This window comes from Aulonocara stuartgranti, assembly GCF_965226115.1.
Source record: "Aulonocara stuartgranti genome assembly, chromosome: 18".
Classification (NCBI taxonomy): domain Eukaryota; kingdom Metazoa; phylum Chordata; class Actinopteri; order Cichliformes; family Cichlidae; genus Aulonocara; species Aulonocara stuartgranti.
The window spans coordinates 10,580,357-10,601,231 of NC_138954.1; the positions used below are offsets into that span (position 1 = coordinate 10,580,357).

The 20,875-nt window shown below is 40.3% G+C and overlaps 1 protein-coding gene and 1 long non-coding RNA gene across 5 annotated transcripts in view; one reads left to right on the forward strand and one right to left on the reverse strand.

Annotated features, from left to right (window-relative positions):
- Window positions 1–2,762: 2,762 nt before the first annotated feature.
- Window positions 2,763–20,875, forward strand: part of zfyve9a (zinc finger, FYVE domain containing 9a) — a 37,313-nt gene continuing 19,200 nt past the window's right edge. For 2 of the 4 annotated variants that reach the window (XM_082513268.1, XM_082513271.1), the window contains exons 1-5: window positions 2,763–3,015; window positions 14,113–14,228; window positions 15,741–15,848; window positions 17,179–18,602; window positions 19,515–19,614. In XM_082513268.1, the coding sequence (XP_082369394.1) occupies window positions 15,779–15,848; window positions 17,179–18,602; window positions 19,515–19,614 (1,594 nt within the window). In that variant the 5' untranslated portion in view covers window positions 2,763–3,015; window positions 14,113–14,228; window positions 15,741–15,778. Of the gene's footprint in view, window positions 3,016–3,748; window positions 3,862–14,112; window positions 14,229–15,740; window positions 15,849–16,106; window positions 16,208–17,178; window positions 18,603–19,514; window positions 19,615–20,875 lie in introns of those variants that run through there. The other 2 variants (XM_082513269.1, XM_082513270.1) reach the window with 2 other exon arrangements.
- LOC309693758 lies at window positions 6,643–9,938 on the reverse strand. Its single transcript, XR_014272700.1, has 3 exons — window positions 9,697–9,938; window positions 9,441–9,541; window positions 6,643–6,936 (listed from the first exon to the last, which is right to left on the reverse strand). It is a non-coding gene; the product is annotated as an uncharacterized lncRNA (long non-coding RNA).

Genomic DNA, 20,875 nt, shown 5'->3' on the forward strand with positions numbered 1-20,875 from the left:
CCCAGGTAACAGAATTGGCCCAGAAGACCAACTGGACAACTTCCATTCGCTTCCGCTTATCCTTTTCAGGGTCGTGGGAGCCTATCCCAGCTGTCATAGGGCGAGAGGCGGGGTACACCCTGGACAGGTCGCCAGTCTGTCGCAGGGCTAACACACAGGGACAGACAACCATTCGCACTCACATACACTCGCACATTCACACAATGGCAATTTGGATTTTCCAATTAACCTATCCCCTCAAGCTGCATGTCTTTGGACGGTGGGAGGAAGCCGGAGTACCCGGAGGGAACCCACGCAAACACGGGGAGAACATGCAAACTCCTCACAGAAAGACCCCGGCCTGATGTTGGAATTGAACTCAGGACCTTCTTGCTGTGCGGCAACAGTGCTAACCACCGTGCCACCGTGCTGCCCTGAAGGAAAATATGAAGGAAGGCATCAATTTTGTACTTTTAACTGTATTTTTATACATTTTACAGCTTTTCCTAATGAAACAAATCTCCCCATTCATACTGCACCAAAGTAAGTGATAGTGGTAGTGAAAGTAAGTGAAAGGCAAATAGAAACGTTCCTCCCCCCACTATGTACTATAGAAATTTTAGCAGTTACTAGTTCACAGTCCTACAACAGGATATTTTCTGTCATTTTTTGTTAACTGGAGTTAATAAAAACCTTAAATGTTGTAATTACATAACAGCATTGGCACTGAGCTACCAGAACTTGTTTCAGTAATTTTACACATTTATTTCTTGCTTGGTTTAATTTCTGTATTGTTTGTAATTGAATTACTTCTTTTCTTAAATGTAAGCCATATTTGGTCTCATTATGAGTAGGTTGTTGGAACTTTAAACAGCATTTCCATATCATATAAAGGAGGTTGAAAAAATATTATAATAATAACATTATATTGTAATAATATATCCAAATTTCTTAGATTTATAGTAAAATGCTGCAGTGAAGTCTATAATCTTTTAATGTTAGTATTACAGTACAGTGTAACAAAATACACAACATTTACTAGCATTACTACTTTGGATAACGTAAACAGCATTTCAGCTGTCTAAATATTATAAGAAATTAAACTCATGTTGATAATTTTTGACAAGTAGAATAATAAGAGGGGAAAAGTTAATAAAACTACTCTTCTGCATCATCAAAAACAGGTTGACTATCTAAAAATGGAAGAGGAAGTGAGCAATTGTACTCTGTCTCATTTAATTTCAGTTTTATCCTTCAGTTTTATTTAGTTGTATTATTTCTCCTATTATTATTATTATTATTATTATTATTATTATTATTATTATTATTATTACTACATTACAAACCAATAATAAAGTTATTAAGACTTTTATTAGTCTTTTATATCTGCTTGAGCACTTTACATTCTCTTTTGGTAGGTTTGCATCCATTACTATAGTCACTGTTTTTCACTTTCTCGATCAGTAATTACAGGAACTGTTTATATTGCTTTTAACACTGCGTTATTAAAACTGCAGCCGGGTCTGCGAGTACGGAGGGGTTAAAAGAGTTTGGGTGGTTTTACACATCACATCCCATTTCATTGATCACCTCTGACGGTGCTGCATCGTGCTGATCAATTCCTCCATGCCTGTCATCCTCTACGAGGGCTGGCAAGGTTATAGAGAGTGGGGATGAATGGGCCATTTTGGCTCTAGGGTGTCGTGAGCGGGATGGAGCCGAGGACCCTCCCCGGGGCTCAGCACCTCACCCTCCGCTCCGTTTGAGCCAAAATGTCCCTGCTGCTGCAGCGGTGGCGGCTGGACCACAGTGCAGGCTGGACGGAACTGAACGGTTGGAGGTTTGTCAAGTTTGACACTAAGGGTTGGTTCAACACCGGAAACTGCGTGATTGTTTGCGGGAAAGTAAGAGCTCAGAAATTAAACTTTAATAATAAGTGGGAATGGTATTAAATCATATGTTACATATACGTGATAAAAGGCTATAAAGTGCAGTCCTTTTAAGAACCTTTAATTGCTTAAGTAATTTCTAACTAAAAAAATAGTCTGTTCCTCCTTTACAAATATGTGTGGGTTTAGCCTAATATTATAGACTGTCAAATAGATTTGAACACAGCCAGACCTTTGACTATATTACTTTTAAATCTTCCTTATTTGAAAACTATTTTCTTCCTGTTTTATAAATAAGCAAATAGTCAAATCTCTCCCTAATATTTTAGGGTCTTTCCCTTACAACACCATGAGGTGACTGTGGTGTAGAAATAAAACTGAATTGAATCATATTAAAAAATGTGGATGTTTAGTATTTCTTTTCCTGTAAATTTGCTAGTTGTTCTTTTTTTCATTCATTATCTGTTGAATATATTCTTCTTCTTCTTATTTACTACTAACATGGACTGGCTTTTACTGAAAGACCCCTCCAAACATGTTTTAGGAATAAAAAAAGAAAAAAGAACTTTCCTGAAAGTTGTTTATCTAGTTATAAAATAATACAATAACAACTTACACGTAAAACGTACACACTTTGCTGTTACAGCATCAAAAAGATGGGTTGTTTTAATCGATATATTATTTGTTTTTCTTAAAGGTAAAGATAGTAATTATACTTTTGGTTGGTGTGTTTATTTTATAAAGCAGTTTGAAACAAAAAAAATAACTAAAGAAATGTAATGATGATGTCCAAATTAATTAGATCTGCATTCACAGTTTTTCTCTTGGCGTTATAATGTAACCTCTAAGGGAGATGCTTTGCGTCTTATTTTGAAAACCGGTAGTTTAGGATATCCATTTTGGCTGACTTATCGCTGCTCCTTCTTTTCCCCAGTATTAAACCTTGGGGGAGGGATCCTTGAGTGCTGCTGTCGCACAACTACGCTAGACTAGAAGCTTTACTTTCCGACTGTTTGAATCAGGCAGGCAGGCGGTGGTGGGTCTACGCGAGACGGATACTCAAAAATAGCTCTGAAAGACGATCAGGTATGGCGGATGCTAACGGAGGGGCTCCGCGGGACTTTACGTAAAGATGAGGATTCCTCCGGTGAGTAACTGGATTTGTTTTCGTGACATTTCACGGGTCTGCTGTTGCTCCAACGTTTACAAAACCGCCATTGCAACGCCAACTAGCGATGCAGCCCAAGTGAGCGTGGACGGCTGCGGTGCTATCTTTTTTGGCTTATTTGGTGGATAAACGGTGAGGAATATGGAGAAGGTGCCGTTACGGTAACACTATATCTTACGTCTATTACACAACGCGCTCTCCTTTACATTGCCAGCTGCGGATAGACAGCCAGTGAGGTTGATAGCAGTGCGACAGGAGGAAAATACTTTGGTGTGGGTGACTTAATGTGAGGAGGAAGGCTTTTATGGTTTCTATTAACCGTTATGACTGTCCGTTAGCAACGGAACCCACCGAGTCAGTGACGGCGTGAGTGTCCGCCAGAGCAGCAAGTCTCTCCCGTCACTCGGCGCACGACTGCCCGCTCAATCTTTAGGGCTTTCTCCAGTACAGCCAGCTGCTGTTAAGTGCTATTATTTGACGCCTAAAATCTCAGTTTTTGCCACACTGCTAAGACGAATGGGTCAGAATTGTTTTGGAAACTTAACTCGTGGCCTTTGTGAATTTGGTTTAATTCAGCTAGCTGGCCAGCTAATACAACTACCCAAGTTAACAAACAAATAGACAAACACTTCACCGCTGCTGTCGTGTAGCTGCACCAGTTTAACCCACCTTCTTTTAATGACACAGAGTAGCTTTCCATGTGTTTTCCCAGTCTACCTGAGAGTGATCTTCATCCAGCGAGGGTGTGTTTGGCCTGCAGGCACAGCCACAGTGCCACTTATGGTTGCATAATCCAAGCAAGTGGTCATCTATGCGCTCTCAAGGGTTGGTTTGGTGAGCTTTCCTGGTGCTACACCTTTTGTATTTGGTCTCTTTGCTTCTGTCCAGGTCTTGGATAGTCAAGAATTTCAAAATCAACTCGGAATATATTAAAAAAATGTGCAGTTCAGCTAGGATAACTTTTTTAAACGTTTTGATTAGGTAAGTTATGCTTCTCAGGTTGAACAGTGCTACTTATGATTTTATAAGCTAATCAAATGGTCGTCTACCTGCTCTGCACAAGTGCACATCTACAATAAAGACTAGGATCCTTTTTGAGTGATCTGTATCTTTTATCCTGGCAATTTCATTAAAAAAATGATATTATGCCTTATAAAATAAATTCCTTGCACTTTCTAATAGATTTTAATAATACAAGGGGTTTCCCTTTGGTGCTGGCTTGAACCTCTCTGGTGGGTGCTAGAAATTCAGGTTACCAAATAGTTGAAAACTAAATTTAAAAAGGGGTTATAATAACATTTAGACTGGATTTTGATTAATGCTCTGCTCTATGTCAAAGTCCTCTCTTATCTATCTGCTGATGATGAGCAGTTTAAACATGGTCTGGTGCAAAATATTTGCAACACAAGTCCCTTTCTTTACAGCTCCCTGAATTACTGACCTCTTATGTCAGTGAGTAGTCTCTTAAAGGGGACCCATTATGAATATCCTTTTTTTGCCACTGTTATGTGAGTGGATGTGCATATTACAAATGCTCAAAAATGGAAAAGGTGAAGTAATGAAATAATGTCAGTGTTGTATATACAAGAAACCACTGTCAGCGAAAAGCTCAGGCTTCACAATGCTCTGCATGCTCGGTTTCAGGTAGTTTTGTCTCTCTTTGATGCCAGCAGGAGCAGATATGCCTAATTTCGTCATCTCAGGCGCAAAGTGCTAGCTTTGAGAACAGAAGCTCCACCCACAGTCCGTCTGTTTGAAAGGGACAGCCAATTAGAAGAAGGTTGGCTTAAAAGAGGAAATAATACAGCTTGTCATTGAGTTGGTTTTGTATCTATGGTAGTTTAGTCCAAACAAACTTTATCAGGTTTCTTGCTGATGCGACTTTTGCATTTGCTGTCCAGACTTTAGTCCAGGCCTGGAGGTGCATTTATCCAGAAGTAGGCCTGTCCCAGGGGCACCTTGAATAGTCATCAGCAATGGCAAATTAAAAAATGAATTTGGGACCAAAGAAAAAGCCACATCACCACCACATATCTTAACGTATATTTATTAATAAAATGGTACTAGATGGTATTTGGCAATATTAATGTGAAATTATTTTTTTCCCATGAAGCATAAAGATATCCCACTTCATCTTCAGGTGGTTATAAATCCCAGTGAGGATGTGTGATTCAACTGATCCAACAGACGCCCGTGTAGAGACGGGCTCTCATGTGTGCAGAGACGTCCCAGATGTAGGTTACTGTATGCTTTCAGAAAGAATTACAAGTCTCCCCAATGGCAGACCAGCAGCCAGTCTCCCTGTGCTGATTTTTCTTTCTTTGTAGTGGTGGTTAAATGTAGATCAAACATGAGGGAGAAAGGAAGCTCGTAATAGCTTCTGACACGTTCTGTGAAGCAGAGTAGCTCTTTATAACAGGAGGACAGCTACTTTCCTCTTTCCTCCTGAAGGTAAATCTCAGGGGATTTAACTTTTTCAACCTCTCCTGTCAAAGAAATTATTTTATTTTTAAGCGAGCATGACCTTTCAGAGGATACAAACCTGTGGCATGTTTTCCTTTTATGTGTTTTTGCTTTTATCTATTTTGTCTTGAAGAGCAGGAAAAAAAAGCTTAAAGCAGTAGAAGGAGGAGGTAGGACAACTCCCAGTGTACTTCCAGCTTGGGCGTTAAGCATAGCACACATTACATAATAATGTGTCACTCAGTTTGGCGATCATGCTGGTAGAAAGTGATGTCAGTCTATTCTTAAAGAGAGGAAGCGATCACTTGAGGTTTCCTGTGTTCACCCTCAGTAGACAGCGTCTGGAACACGGCGGTGCTGGATGTGGAGCTAAAAACATTGTTTCTCAGGATGTGAGATCGTAGTCCTGGGAATTCTTATAGCATGAGAAATAATAGGAAATTCAACGCGTTTTTATTTTATTTATTTAATGATTTATAACATTTACATTTTTTTGTTTCTCCAAATCCAGAGTTGCCGGTTAATCTCACAGCTCCAGATAAATATCATTCTAACTCTTGATTCATCCATTGATTATTTTCATGATTACTTTTTAACAGTGTGAAAAGGGCAGCCTGTTTTCTTTAGTTTCTGTAAATTAAAAGTCTTGGCCAATCACCTATTGTTTGCCTAACCATAACTTTCAAAGGCAAGTAATAAAAATTACACTTCTTATTTAAAAATATAGTTGCAGATAATAATAAATAATAAATACATTCAGTGTTTTCTTTTTACAAAATGTTATGTCCTACTTGTTTGTGTCATGTACATGTTTGCTATGGAAAATTAATCCCTCCCTGAGGATGAATTTATGCTAATCTACTTATAATTTACTACTAATACTAATCTATAGTAATGTACTATACTGCTTAGAAGGAGCCTGAGTTTCAAGTGATCTTGAGCAATAATTCTCCTGTCTTTCTGAAGGTTTTTCAGAGTTTTTCTCTGAACATTGCCTGCTTTTTCACTCATTGTAGTCCAGTTCTTATATCTGACCGTTTTCAGAAGAATATTTTTGTTTGCTTGTTGGTTTGTTAAGCCACTTAACACTGACATTATTTATTCCAATGTAAAAAACACCCCTAACTCAAGAGGTGAAGCAGTGTTGTCTACACATAAGACAACTTGGCTAAGACCCAGTTTTAAATTCTATTTTTATGCAGCTTATGGGCAGCCTGTCACAAAGACACATAAGTTGTTCCATTTTCATTACTTAAATTTACAAAAAATACCCAAGAGAACACAGTTTGACTACACAAAATAGTATTTTTGACCAACAAGGTCTTTATGTCCTTAAGAAATGGGAAATCCAGCAAAGACCTGTCAGAAGACGTTAGAAATGCATCTGGCTCCTCAGTTGATCCATCTACTGCTCACTGAAGACTTCTGTAATGATCTCTGTGGACAGTATAGCAAATTAGACAGGAACTGGTCTGAAAATGGGTGAAATTATTCAGTGATGAATAAAAGTCAGATTTGGTGTTTTTGGTTCAAATCTTTGTCGGTGTGTACAAAGGAGTTGGGAAGAGAATTAGAACAACAAGTGTCTACAGAGTTATCTGTAAAGCACTGCAGAGGCTCTGTGGTGGATTGGGGCTGTATTTCTGCCAATGGTGTTGGAGATTTTGTCAAAGTTCAAGAAATTACAAATGTAAAAAAGTAACATCAGATTTTGATCCTCTATGCAAGATCATCTTTAAAACAGCTTCATTTTCAGGATGACGATGATCCCAAACACACTGCTTATGCAATAAAAGAATAGCTGGATAGAAAAACACACAATGGAACATTATCTTGTCATGGATTGGCCTTCCTAGAGAACAGAAGCACTGAAGCAGTGAGGGATCATCTTGATAGAGAACAGAACAAACAGCAGCCAGCATGCAAAGAAAGAGCTTTGGATGTCCTTCAAGAAGCCTGGAGAACTATTCCTGAAGACCACTTGAATAAATTACAAGAGAGCTTAGATTTTAAAGTTTTAAAAGAGACATTAATGTTAATTCCTAACTCTGTGTTTTTATTCTTGGACAGTAAAAATGTCTGTCAGACATTCCAATTTGTTTTTTCTAATTTAAATGTTTCATTTTGTCAGAACAACATTCCAATACCAAAAAATAAGCAAAGTTTTGGGTTTTTTTTGTATCTACATATGTACTGAAAAATTATGTCAGTATAAGACTATAATATCTTTCTTTCTGCGATGGACAAAAGGAGACAGATTTTCAATGCGAGTTATTAAATGGCCACAAATACTAGGAAAATGCACAGACTTATGTTAAGTAAGTTAATGCACACTATTTGCAGACTGATTGTGCTTATGTATGCAGTTACACCCCCCCCCCCCCCCCCCCAAAAAAAAAAGGTCAAATTTTGAACCAAGAAATAGAAAGTTTGTGCATAATTGAATGCAATTAGGACTGTAGTTTATGATTGATGATTAATATACTCTGCCTTAAACCAGTGGGAGCTGGCAAGGGCTTCATATTCAGCCAAGAAAATGATAAGGAAGAAAGAAGTTATTTAATTTTTTTTTCATTTTCTTTTGCTTATAAAGACAATTTTGTGTTTAAATCATTTACATCAATTTGCGATACTGGTCTGTGTACGCATGAATGCAGCCATCAGCGATGGCTTCTAACCGGGTTACCGTTTGCCGTCAAACTCCCTTAAATACTTAATGAGCTGTGACCAAGTCTGAACACTTAGAAACATTTATGGAGGACATTTATTTTTAATTTCACCAGGAAATCTTGGGTCATTCTCAGGGTTCAGATGGCAAAAACACCAATTTTACTCTTGAGTAACTTTTGGCTTACAGGCACAGACTTTTTTTTTTTTTTAACAGACTTGTAAGGGAAACGCGTGTGGAAATGATAACTTTAATAATGAGCAACTAATATTTAAGGAGCCCATGCCAATGAGTGACCTAAATCCTGTTGGACTTAAATGCTGTTAGTAATGGGTTCATGGTCTTTTAATTGGTGTGACATGTGAAGTGCACGTCATACCAATTAAAGGGCCTGCTCATAAAATGTGGAGAGTAGAGGACATTTATGTGCACACATTCAGGAAATAGCCACAAATGTAACACAAAATTGTTAGAAATATACTTGTAGTAACCCATGAAATATTGAAATAGTCCAAAGCTTGTGTATAACCAAAACATAAATGTCTGATTACACTAATGATTGTAGAGGATATCCACCTCATTGGCGAGGAAGCGAATGCTGCTCCCTCTCAGGAAATAACAACAGGATACAGGAGTCGTTGTTCTGATTGCGTGGACCTAATGAACTGTTTAGCATTCTGGTATGTCCGAGCTTCCTCGCTGTTTATGCCCTTGTCTTATTTAATTTGGCTGCCGTGCCAGGCAGGTCCAGTCGGGTATGGTTTATCATGTTAGTAGCCTGATGGGCCACTTCAATATTAGCATGTCTGGCTGACACTGGAGCGTGACTGTTGGAGTGAGCCTGGAGATCAGCTGCTGGTTGCTCGATTTAAAAATAGTTCCTTGTTGTGTTTGGTACGTGTGCTCGTATTGAGCTTAACCAAAGTTTCAGTTAGGGCTGGGCAGTTAATTCGACTTTTAATCTCAACTGATTTTGATGACCAGCAGTTATGAAAATGAAATAAATTGGAAGGAACGGTTACTGATTTGCATTCATGATCAATACAAAGCTGTAGTTCTTTTCCAATTAATTAAAGCTCACACCTTTCCTTTACACTTGTGCGCTTCCACCCCTCTAAAGGTTTAGATTCATTTGCTCTTTAGTTCAGTTCTAACAAAGATGACTCAAAGAGAGCCCTAAGTTAGTAACATTGATCTAGAAAATTCTCTCACTTTCAGTTGAATATGAAGGATTATTAATGGTTGCCGTCATGAAATATCACACAGTTCTTACATTTTTGGTGGGGTGTGCCAGTTGACCGTTTCCCTGTGGCTGCTGTTCACTGCCAACACTGCCTCCCGTCGCCTCAGTCTGCACTGCCGGCCTCAGACATCCTGCGGTAAAGACAGATCAGTGGTTACCCTTGAGTGATAGGCTGTTTAGGTAATAATTAAAATGATTATTCTATTTCAAATGAAATAAAATCTGTTTAAAAAGAAAACTGATTGATTGAATAAACATGTTAAATAATTAAGATTATGATACAAACCATTATTGTGCTGCCCTGCCTCCAGTCCGCTGTAAGCAATCCGTTTCAAACAGGCTCTTAAGATCTATCTATAACAGGGGTGGGCAACTCCAGGCCTCGAGGGCCGGTGTCCTGCAGTTTTTAGATATCACTCTGGGTCAATGCACCTGAATCACATGATGAGTTCATTCATTACCTCTGGAGAACTTCAAGACATGGTGAGGAGGTCATTTAGTCATTTAAATCAGCTGTGTTGGATCTAAAACCTGCAGGACACCAGCCCTTGAGGCCTGGAGTTGCCCACCCCTGGTATACAAGCAGGAAAGCTCCACCCACCTGCAGTTCAAATCTTTTGTTTACAAGGGGCAGCCAATCAGAGGAAACCTGTCTTAAAGGTAGTGAGAATGGAGCTAAAAGTGTTTGGATTGGGTTTTTTTGGTTTTGGACTTTTGTTCGGACAAAACAAGACATTTAAAAATGAACAGCACGCTGTTTAAATGAGAGAGTAAATAACATTTAAATATATTGTGTATCGAGTTTATTATTGAGGTTTATTCCAGAATAGATTAGTTTTACATTTCATGCCAGTCTGTCAAGTTATTGATGAGGCACTGATTTTAAAACCACAGATGTGCATTAGCCAAAGAAAATTTAAACACAGTGTTGTGGCCTCTCTATCAAATAAATCATTAGTGTATTGTTCACAGAGGGGTTATAATAATTATCAGCTGAGCTGTTCTATCATGCACAATCTCGATATTCTTGCTTTACTGTAGGCGGCATCACACGTTTTCTTCTTTGATGGTTTTTGATGAGTTGCAGCATGTTTGTACACAACATGTTCTTAAGAATTTGTTACTGCAGGACTGTTTTCCTCTCTGACTGACACAATTTCATGCACATATGCCTCCTCTGAAGCATCTTTCTGAGTTTACATGTCTAAAAATATGACTTGTTCATGCACTTTGACTAAAGATGCATTATTCAACGCCTCTGCAGAGTAATTAAATCTTAATCAGGGATGGGCTCCTGTCCTTATGGAGGCGTGTCTGTGTGAGTGTGTATGTGTTTACGACAGCTCCACTGGATGCTTTTATAGTGTAAGACGGTTTTAGAAGTCTTTCATTAGGAGGGAAACTTCTCACTTGGGGAAAACGATGCAGAGGTTGGCTGAGGTTAAGACTTGGTGCTTAGATGTTTCTTCAGTTCAGCGGTCAGAGCAGGAGGTATGAAGATAATTTGCTCTCCAAAGCGAATCACCTCACATGCTTTAGTTGTAATTTTTCCTTTTAAACTTCACTTTTTTTTTGTTCTTTGTCTTGCTGATGCTACTTTAGTGTCCAGCAAGATCCTCCAGCTATAGACTTTATATAAAAGATGGTGGATTATAGCGCCTGTGTCTGGTGCCTTGCATCTGCATTCTTTCTAGTAGCCAACAGGAGGTTGACTCCTTTATTTGAAGTCTGGTTGTATAAAATTTTTGACACCCCTCAACTTTGACCTCTGTCAACTTTGCTGATGTCTTATTTCATACAGAATGGTGTTCTCTTTGTAAATTACAGCGCTCAATGGAAGGACAATACAGCAGAGTGTCCTTTAAGGTTGACCTACCTTGTGATTGACAAGCTCACATGCAATACCAAAACTTCCACTATACTGGTGAACACGCACAACTCCAAGTGCTGTCACATTTGCGATATCGATAATTACAGTAAGTACTGGTTTTGGTGACATGCCTACTTAAATCATGCCTTAAATCAAACAATCAGTAAAAACATGGCACTTTTGTCTGACTAAAGTAAACAACCTCTTCACTGTGGATGTGTCCATTTCTTTTATACAGTCAATGTCTCTAGCTTTTTTTTGTTTTGCTCATTTTTGATTCAGTTATTTGAAAAACTAGTCAATATGACTTACATTAAAGAAATGCGTAATAAAAATGATTCTCAAAAAAGAAGTTGTTGAGATTATGCAGATAACAGTTTATTGACTCTCAGTATTTCTTAGGGTCTAGCAAAATTCAGTAACATATAGTAGTAGTAATAGTATGAAAATGAAATATCTAACTCTTGTTTAATCTTCTTTTTAAATCAGACAATTCCCAAACCAGTAAATAAAGCCATCGGCTATGAATTGCATGCTGTTATAATCAGTGTTGATCAAAGTCCTGCAGGCTGTTAAATTTTGTAAAAACTCAAGCACCATGTAGTACAACCTAATATTTCAGTTTGTTCACTTTTTATTCAATATTTTAACTTGCGTGGCGCTTTTCCCACAAGTATAAAATCATTTAAGTTACCTGAACGCATCATTTTCCATCAGATCAAAGAGACTTTGAGCTATTTGCCCATTTTTAACCTCTTGACTTGAAAAGGGTCCAGAGTGGATTGTTTGTATACCATTAGCTCAGAGTAACATTCGCTTTCAGGAGCTTTGTATTCCAAAGTAAAGTCCCTAAAATGTTAGAAAGTAAGCCCCCGATACTCAGTCGACTCAGCTGCACAAAAGGCATGGAATGAAGCCCTGTTCCTCTTTCTGTCAGGAAAGCTCTGGACTCGATCATGTATTAGCTTTTTGTTTGTTTTTTTTTTGTTTTTTTTGGGGGGGGGGGTTCATTTTCAAGAATTTTGGCATATGAGTTTAGAGAAAATTTTCACCGCCCTGCACCTGTGGAGTGTTTTTAAGCATGCAGTGCACAAGTTGATTGAATCATTCATCGTGTTTTAAATGTCAGTCTGACAACTTGTATTGTTCGGTTTGTTTTTACTGGCTGTGAATATTTCAGTTTTTCACCACTTTCTCAGAAAAGTAATGGAAAGCACCTCTGGTGAGCTCCAGCAGCACTACCTCAGTTTACTCCTGTTTGTAGCCGTGATAACCTCCGTCAGCCCTGTTCTTCTGAAATGGTACAATCCCACATCCATATTCCATGTTTACGCTCCTGTCCGGTGCCTTTACGGTTTTGTGCTGACGTCATGCCCCCACTTGCATCTTAAACTAAGCGGGAAATATGTTGACTCTGCTCATTTCTGCGAGGCCTTGGCCCTGTGGAATATTTGGTCTCTGGTGTAATCCGTGGTTTCGTTTGTCCTTATGAGGATGACCCTGAAGTTTAACCTGGCTGTTACTCATTTGCAGCCGCACCACATTACATCCTCGCTCCAAGGTCTCCTCGTCAGCAAGGACACATGGGGCAGGTTTACTGTACAGGCTTCAGCTGCTGTCCATTCATAGCTCTGATTACCCTGTCAGGCTTTGATGGGCAATGCGTATAATAATGTGCAGCATAGCATACATGGTGATCGGCCGTTGCTGGGTATTGTTTATTAGCTTTAGTCTAAGAGAGTAGCAGCATGAATGTGAACACTAAGCTGTCTGATGTGTAGCTTCCCTTTTTATGAGCATAATAAAGTATCCGCTTGTTAACTAATCGACCCCTTTTCAGGGTCCAACTGTTTCCTGCGTTGGATGAGGCTTTCATTTAAAAAAAGAATTAAGAGCTGCACTGACTTTTTTTCCTCCAAAATATTCAGTTGTTATTTTTGGCCTCTCCAGCTTGTTATTAGTACTGTCTATTACCCCTTGGAGCTATGTTTTTAAGAAGACATGATGTACTCTACAGCCCATAGGCTCAAATATTTAATCTTGTCAACTTGGGTAAGATTTCAGTGTGGACGTTAACTTAAATCAGCAATACAGCCAATGAATCCACCACCAGCTGGGTCCCATCTTTGTGAGAATTTGCCATAGTTAGAAATGTGAGCAAGATTGGTAGTCTGCGTGCTAGCCCTGCGATAGATTGTAAACCTGTACGCCAGCTCTTGACCCCATGACAGGGTTAAGAAACAGATGGATCTGGCTTGTTAACAGAGTGCAGCTTGGAAACAAGCTCCATTTTCACTTATTTGCCCAAACTTTGTCACACAGATTCCTGTCTCAAGACCAAAACACCGGTTACCCTTAAGTAACACGGTGTCTTTGCATCACTTGGTTCCCTGTCACTCTGTTTTTTGGAGCTGCCTGAGCCACAGGCTCATTTCAAGTGGAGCACAGAAGCATTGCAGCCAGAGATGAATTAAAACGAGTCTCTCTCTTTCTCCTTTTAATATCCTGCATTGGACTTTATTGCTTTTAAATATAGTGACAGACCTTTTCACAAGTACTAGACTATTAGCTAGCATTGCCCAGTACACCTTGATCAGTGTGCAATTTTGTAAATGTGTTGTTATTAGCTCCTTTTTTAAAAATGTTTAATGCAAACTGTGAGTGTGACGCCACAGTTCTCCAAGCACATGTTTACAGGGGAAAAACACGAGAAGTGTAACCTCAGCCCTAACCTTACTCGCTGTATAATAGTTAGACAGCATCTTTTTTTTTTTTGGCACATGAGTTGATAAGCAGCACTTTACTGAATAGTGTTTCCTCTCCTTATCTCAGGTGTGGGCGCTGGGCGCTTGCCAGACTGGGTGAGCTGAGAACTAAGACTGAAACCTGTTGAGAGAAAGGGGGGAAAAAAATATCACCTGGGACTGCTGAGGAGGACCTCTGTGCAGGTGAGGACTGACAGATGTGATGAAGATGAAGTGTTTATACAGGCTTTACTTTTCAAATGGATTTTAGGGTTTGTGATTCACAACATGTGACAGTGCAAAGCAGGTGTAAAACATGACCGATATACATTTGCATGCTTTTTTATGATTTCAGCTTAATAAGTGTAAACTGTTAGAGTAGCAGTGCAGAGAATATGAAAAAGTCCCATTAAAACAATTAAATAAAATCATAAACAAAGAAGATAAAATGCAAAATAAACCCCAACTACCTGTTTTTTTTTTTTTAATTTTATTTTTCTGCTATCATTCAAAACATTTCCCAGGCTTGTCACTTTAAAGCAGAACTCCAGTGTTACCAAGTAATATTACAACAGGCACAAGCTGTGTTTTTTGTTTTTTTTTGTTTTTGTTTTTAAATTTACCTGCACACCTAACCTGCTTAGGTATGCAGCATGAGTTACCATGGCAATGCAAAGTGAACCACCTTTGTAATACTAAAAAGCAAAGATTAAACCTGAAGATACTTCACTAAAGCCCCAAATCCTGCTTCAAAGTACAGGCCTGTGGCTTTAAATGAACAAAATATTTTGTCTGCATGACTCGCATGTTAAACGCGTTACTCTCTGGGTTAGACTCACAGCGTTTGTAACACTGAAAGCTTCATTTTGCATTATTAACAAGCTATGAGCAAATTAGAGAGTATTTCCTTGCTCTGAAGATCCTCAGATCTAAAAGACTCGGCATCCTTTCTAAAGTTGACACCTGCAACACGTTTTTTGCTAAAGTCTACCTCTATGCCCTCACCTCTCGGCACTTTTGGTACTCCAGAGTTGAAGTTTTCTGTCACAGATATCTGCAGAACAAACACTGCATGCTGCATCTGCATCTCACAGAGCTTGAAATGTGTTTACTGTGCAATATTAAAAACGCACAGTAATCAAACATGGTTTTAATGACGCAAACCTTTGGCAAACTGCAGCATTGTCACTGTGGAAACCACCTACCGTTCTTCCTGACTAATTGATGTCCAGAGTTTGGCAGTTTAAAAAAAAAAAAAGCAGACAAATGGTTGTCAGATTTATTAATTTTGAAAATAAGCTTAAGTCTTAATGTAGCAACACTGATAGGACGGGCCTGCTCTCTTTAAAAATGAGGAGAATAGACACAAGGGACATTGAAACACCTTTCCTTACATTGAAGTCAGTTTGGCTACTTCATATCCTGACTGTCAGCTTCAGTTGGGAAATTTGCTAATCAGAAAGATTTAGACCATGCCCACATGTCTCTGTCATTATCCCTGTGACCTCAGAGTAATCATTAAAGAGAGAACTGCTTGGGAAGGAAATGAGGAGAGAGAAAAGGGAGTTGGAGAGGCTGTTTTTCCTCAGTCAAATGATATTGGAGTGAGGAGAGGATATAGAAAGGAGATATGATTCTGGCCGTGCGAGGCATTTACATACGGTATGGAAATGTGACAGACTCTGGCGTTGAGGACACATTTGCTGCTGCTCTTAGGTTCACACGGCCGTCAGCAGGGTGGAGCTTCCTGACCCATGGAGAATTACTTCCAGGCCGAGGCCTTCAACCTGGACAAGGTGCTGGACGAGTTCGAGCAGAACGAAGGTGAGCTTTAATAGATGCAGACAGCAGACGAGGACAAGCGGTGAGTCATTGCGGACGAGGAAAGGCGAACAGAAAAGGAAAAGCTGCTGTCAGCGTGCCATTGCACAACCTCTGAGAGTAAATCATCAAGGTGTCAGAAAATCAGCCACCGCCCATTAAGTCTGAGTAACATTCACAGGTGGGGATTGAGGGCGGGCCACGAGGGGATAGGATTAATTGAATTTCCCATTTCCCTTAGGCTTTGAGACATCGTGTAACTGGTGCAAGACAGGAGGGTTGGCTGTTTTCATCACACTTAATGATCCCAAAAGTGTGTCGGAGCCTTTTTGGAGACTCTGTGATTTCACAGTTTATTTATGGTAATTGTGAAGTAAACACTGCATTACTGAGCTGTGTATCTGCATTCTCTCAGCATTCCAGCACAAATGCCTGTTATAGGGAAAAAAAAGGATGGCTCTTCTTCTAAATTTGTCTTCTAAAGTCCTGCAGATCCATGGGCACAAAGTAGAGTTTAATGTTACTGTGAACTTGGTGTGTATTTTGTCTGTGTGTGGTTATCTTTGACCTCTGTCAGAGATCCAGCTTGGCAGATTAAGTGTGTGTGTGTGTGTGTGTGCTGCACACTGAAACAGCTTAGCATGAACTGCAGCGGATGGAGGCGAGGGCCGACTGTGTGAGGAAGTCGGTTTAAAGAAATATTTTAAGAATTTCTACTTGTATTACACAGCAGTTATATGTCGGCTTGACTGATGGCTCCCAGGGGCGAGCGAGCCATTTTGGCCCACTTTCTCAGAATTTCCCAGTCCATCCACACACTAATTTCCCACTCCATGCCAACCTCATTTCTCAGTTCATCCCCTGCTTTGTTCCTGCCATTTATAGCTTTTTCGATCACCTGGAAGTGTGTATCTTTGTATCAGTTCTCTGTGGCTGTTCTTGTGAGGCTGTTCAAGGGTTCATGATCTCCTAACCACTTCCTCGTATTTCACATTTCATGTGTTAAGCAGAAAATTGGAAGCTGTTTGGAAAGTGTAGATAAATGGTTGTGTCCGGCAAATGCAAAGTGGAATAGGGGACTACATCAAGACAAATATTAATTTATGTCTTTATAGATATTAAATGGTGCAGACTTCATAAGACCAAGCATGAGCACCAATTTTTCTGACATGAGGATGACAATACCAGTTTATACATTAATATTTTGGTTGATTTCGTAAAAAAAAAAAAAATAGTTGTAGATATAATTTGTGAGTACATTAAAATACGTTCAAAGAGCTTCTGCTGAGATCCATACAGTCTTTCATTTTCCTTTTTTCTTTTTTCTCTGCAGATGAGACGGACACTCCCATTCTTTCAGATGCTAAGTGGACCCAGATCCTGGCCCCACCAACCCACATGCTCTCTTTGAACCCTGCGCTGGCTCACGCAGACCTCAGCCCCCGGGAGAGTCCCCTGTCATTTAAGACCCTCCCCGACTCATCCTCCACTCCTCCCTCAGGGGCTGATCTGAAAAGGCATCCTGGTCCCGAACCTCCATCCTGGGCAGAGGAGAGGCCGGCAGACGTCCACAGCCCTCCCCTCCCCCAGCCCAATATCGGCAAACTGGTGGGCACCGACGACCTCTCGCCGCCCCCTGTGACGGCCTCTGACAACGTGGAGAATGGCTGCCTGTCCAGTCCACAGCTGGATGCCCTCAGCAAAGAGATAAGTTCTCCTGCAGACATCCAGCTTGGTGATTCTGGCCAGGAGACTAAACGTGAAGAGACAGCTGCCTCATCCGGAGGAGGAGGCTCGTCTGTCAGTCACACTCGCTTCAGCTTTGAGGTTGGATTACAGGAACAAACACCCTCCACAAAAATTCTCCCAAATGTGGAACACACGGCACAAAATGGGGATGATGGCAGTTCAGCTGCCTTACAGGACTTTGGCCTAGAAACGCAAACTAGAATTTTAAAAGAGGAGCAAGGGGAAAGTCTCCTGAATGGAAGCAGGGTTGTTCAGAGTGGGTGTGAGTTGGAGGAGAACGGTGCGTCTCCTTCGGACAAGGTTGGGCTGGAGAAGGAAAGGAGATGTGGTCCAGAGGGACAAGTAGACCAGCACCACAGAATAGCAAATCTTCCAAATGGTTTGGAACAGGAGAGCGGGACTAGCTCTAAGCCTCAGGAGGTGGAAGAGAGGGTAGAGGAAGGTGTTTCCCCCTCTCCTGTCCCCTCAAAAGAGGACTCTGTAACTGAGGAGAAAGAAATGGAGGAGAGCAAGCAGGAAAGCGGCGAGGGAGGAGCAGGGGGATCGGGTTGCATCCAACCAAAACTCAACAACCGGCTGCAGCCAGTCAGCATTCCCTATGGAGGCGCCCGACCCAAACAGCCCGTCAGCCTCAAGCTCCAGATCCCACAGCCGTTGTCGGGCCAGGTGCAGAACCTGCTCAGTCCGTCTGCTGCCAACAAGAACAAGAACCTCGAAAACCAATGCCGGAAAGGCACACCCTCCGAAACGTCGCCTGGCGGGACTGACCAGAGTGCAGTCAGCGTGAATGGAGAGGGCATCATCCACTCTCCATCCCTCATACCCCCAGAGAGCCCAGACAATGATCTCCAGGCAGGGCAACAAGGTGCTCTGTGCAGGAAACCTACCAGCTCTCTGGGAGAGGTCGCCCCTGTGTGGGTGCCTGACTCCCAGGCTCCAGTCTGCATGAAATGTGACGTCAAGTTCACCTTCACCAAGAGGAGGCATCACTGCAGGGCCTGTGGCAAGGTCAGTGGTGTACTAAAACTGTGCTAATCTAACCCATAAAGAGCAGTCTAGCTATAATGACCTATTACACAACTGTGTATCTCTGTGATTATGTTGTTTTTGATGTTTAATAAATCTCGTAAGTGTGCACCAAAAGTAGGCAGTGTTTTAATATTAAGCAAAAACAGAAACGGCAAGATGGAAAAACATGTGGAAATAGCTTTGATAGATGAAGGAGGTAAATTTAATGCAGGGCTGTGATAGACGCTTTCCTCTTTAGGCATTTATTTGCTGATAGTTGGGCAGGTAGCTTTATAGCATTATGCCCACCCACACACACAAAGCAGGTTGTCTGCACTGTGCTCTAAGCTGAAGATGCAGTCGCTGACAGTGCAGTGGAAAAATCGGCGGACTGCTACTTAATTTCCCATGGTAGTAAACAAAATCACACACGCTCCTTGCCACTTGAGCAGGGGGGAGCTGGCACTGCAGTAATACTAACACCTGCACTGGGGCTGCAAACAATAGGCGCAGCGGGAACCTCGGTGCACCCTCCACCACAGTGCTAGATCCACAACTAGATTATAATGGTGCCGCGTGGCTCTGAAATTAAAAGGATCATCTACCCTCTGTCTAATTATTTAAAGTACATGATACTGGAAAATGACACGTAATGAGGTACTAATCCATTGAAAGAAAAGTGTCGTGTACGCAGCTGCAGCTCATTGAAGCGCTGGCTCAGTACATGAAATCAGTGTCCATAAAACGCTACATTTCCTGCACATTTAATGACAACTTTCTGGACGTTCTTTAATTAAAAAATAATAATAATAATAATTTTTACGTTGAAGGTGATGATGTCATGTTGGAGGTTTGGTCATTTGTAGGATTCTGGTGTGGATTATTTTTCTGTCTCTCCGTGTTGTTTTTAAGGTGTTCTGTGCGGCGTGTTGCAGTCTGAAGTGCAGGCTCACGTACATGGACAGGAAGGAGGCTCGTGTCTGTGTCACCTGTCACTCTGCTCTGACAAGTGGTGAGCATCATTGCAAGTACTGCAAGGTTTCTTCTTTGCAACTTATGAAATCAGATGTTAGAGGTGCAAATTGCTAAGTGTTTCCTCCATATCCTTTTAATGAATTTAGTATGTCCAGATAAAACCTTTGTCCAATTTTACATTTTCTTTATTTGCAGTCACACGGTAGACAGCGGTATATAAAATCATCTGTGTTTATACAACTTTCCAGTGTAATTCCGCTTAGAAGTTTGTTTGTTTCTTTTTACATAATTACAGAACACAAAAACAGACCATGGAGTATTACTTGCTTTAAGAAAGAGAGAAGAATTGGAGAAATAAAAGTGAAATAATTTATAAGAGACTAATAATAGAATAAATAACAAGATTAAACAGTAATAGGGACTTGGTAAGATGTGCTTTCTCTCTCGTGGGATCTTATGGAAAAAGCAATTTGTCTTTATTTATTAATTTTTCTCCACATTATGAAGATTGCATAAGCAACACACAAGTTCTCTAAGGCTGGGCCACCTGGCTTTAGAAATGTGAGCCGCTAAACTCGCAGGTAGTTTATTTTTGCGTTTGCAAATCCAAAAAGAAAGTCTTTCCAATTGAAAACCAAACTTGTTCTGAATAAAGTGTCTAATTTTGCATGACGTTTGCACCACAAAGTTTGAAAACTTTTGAAAAGCCTGAAATCCAGTTCAGCAAGTTGTAATCTAACAGTGCATGACATAATATACAGCAAAACAAAACAAAGCATCACAGCTTTATGCAAAAGTAATCCAGTAAATGCTTCAGAAGAAATAAAGATCGGTTCAATAAACAGAGTAAAGGAACAGGTGTATTGAAAACCTGATTTGGGGCGACAAAACAAAGCGTGTAAACGAAAAGGGTACGAAGCAGAAACACGAACGGTTTTTGACCATGCAAAGAGAAGATCAAAGAGAAGTTGATCAGAGCTTCTTAATGAATAAAAATGCGATCTGCCCAAAGGTTCAGTAGTTAGCAGCAGTTTGATTTTATCTCTAATGTGGCGCAGCTTCTGTATAGATAAATCATGTTTACAGCACACATTTTGACACATCGTGCTATGAAAGGAATGGGTTATATTAATGACTTTAATTATCAGTGCAGGTCAGTCCAGGTTCACTGATTAATGACTTAATAATGAGTTTTAATAATAATGTTGTTCGTTGGCGCCTTTCAAAGGATTCAAGGTCACCTTAAAACACAAAATGAACAAGAACAGCATTAAAAGAGATTTAAAATCCAAGAACAC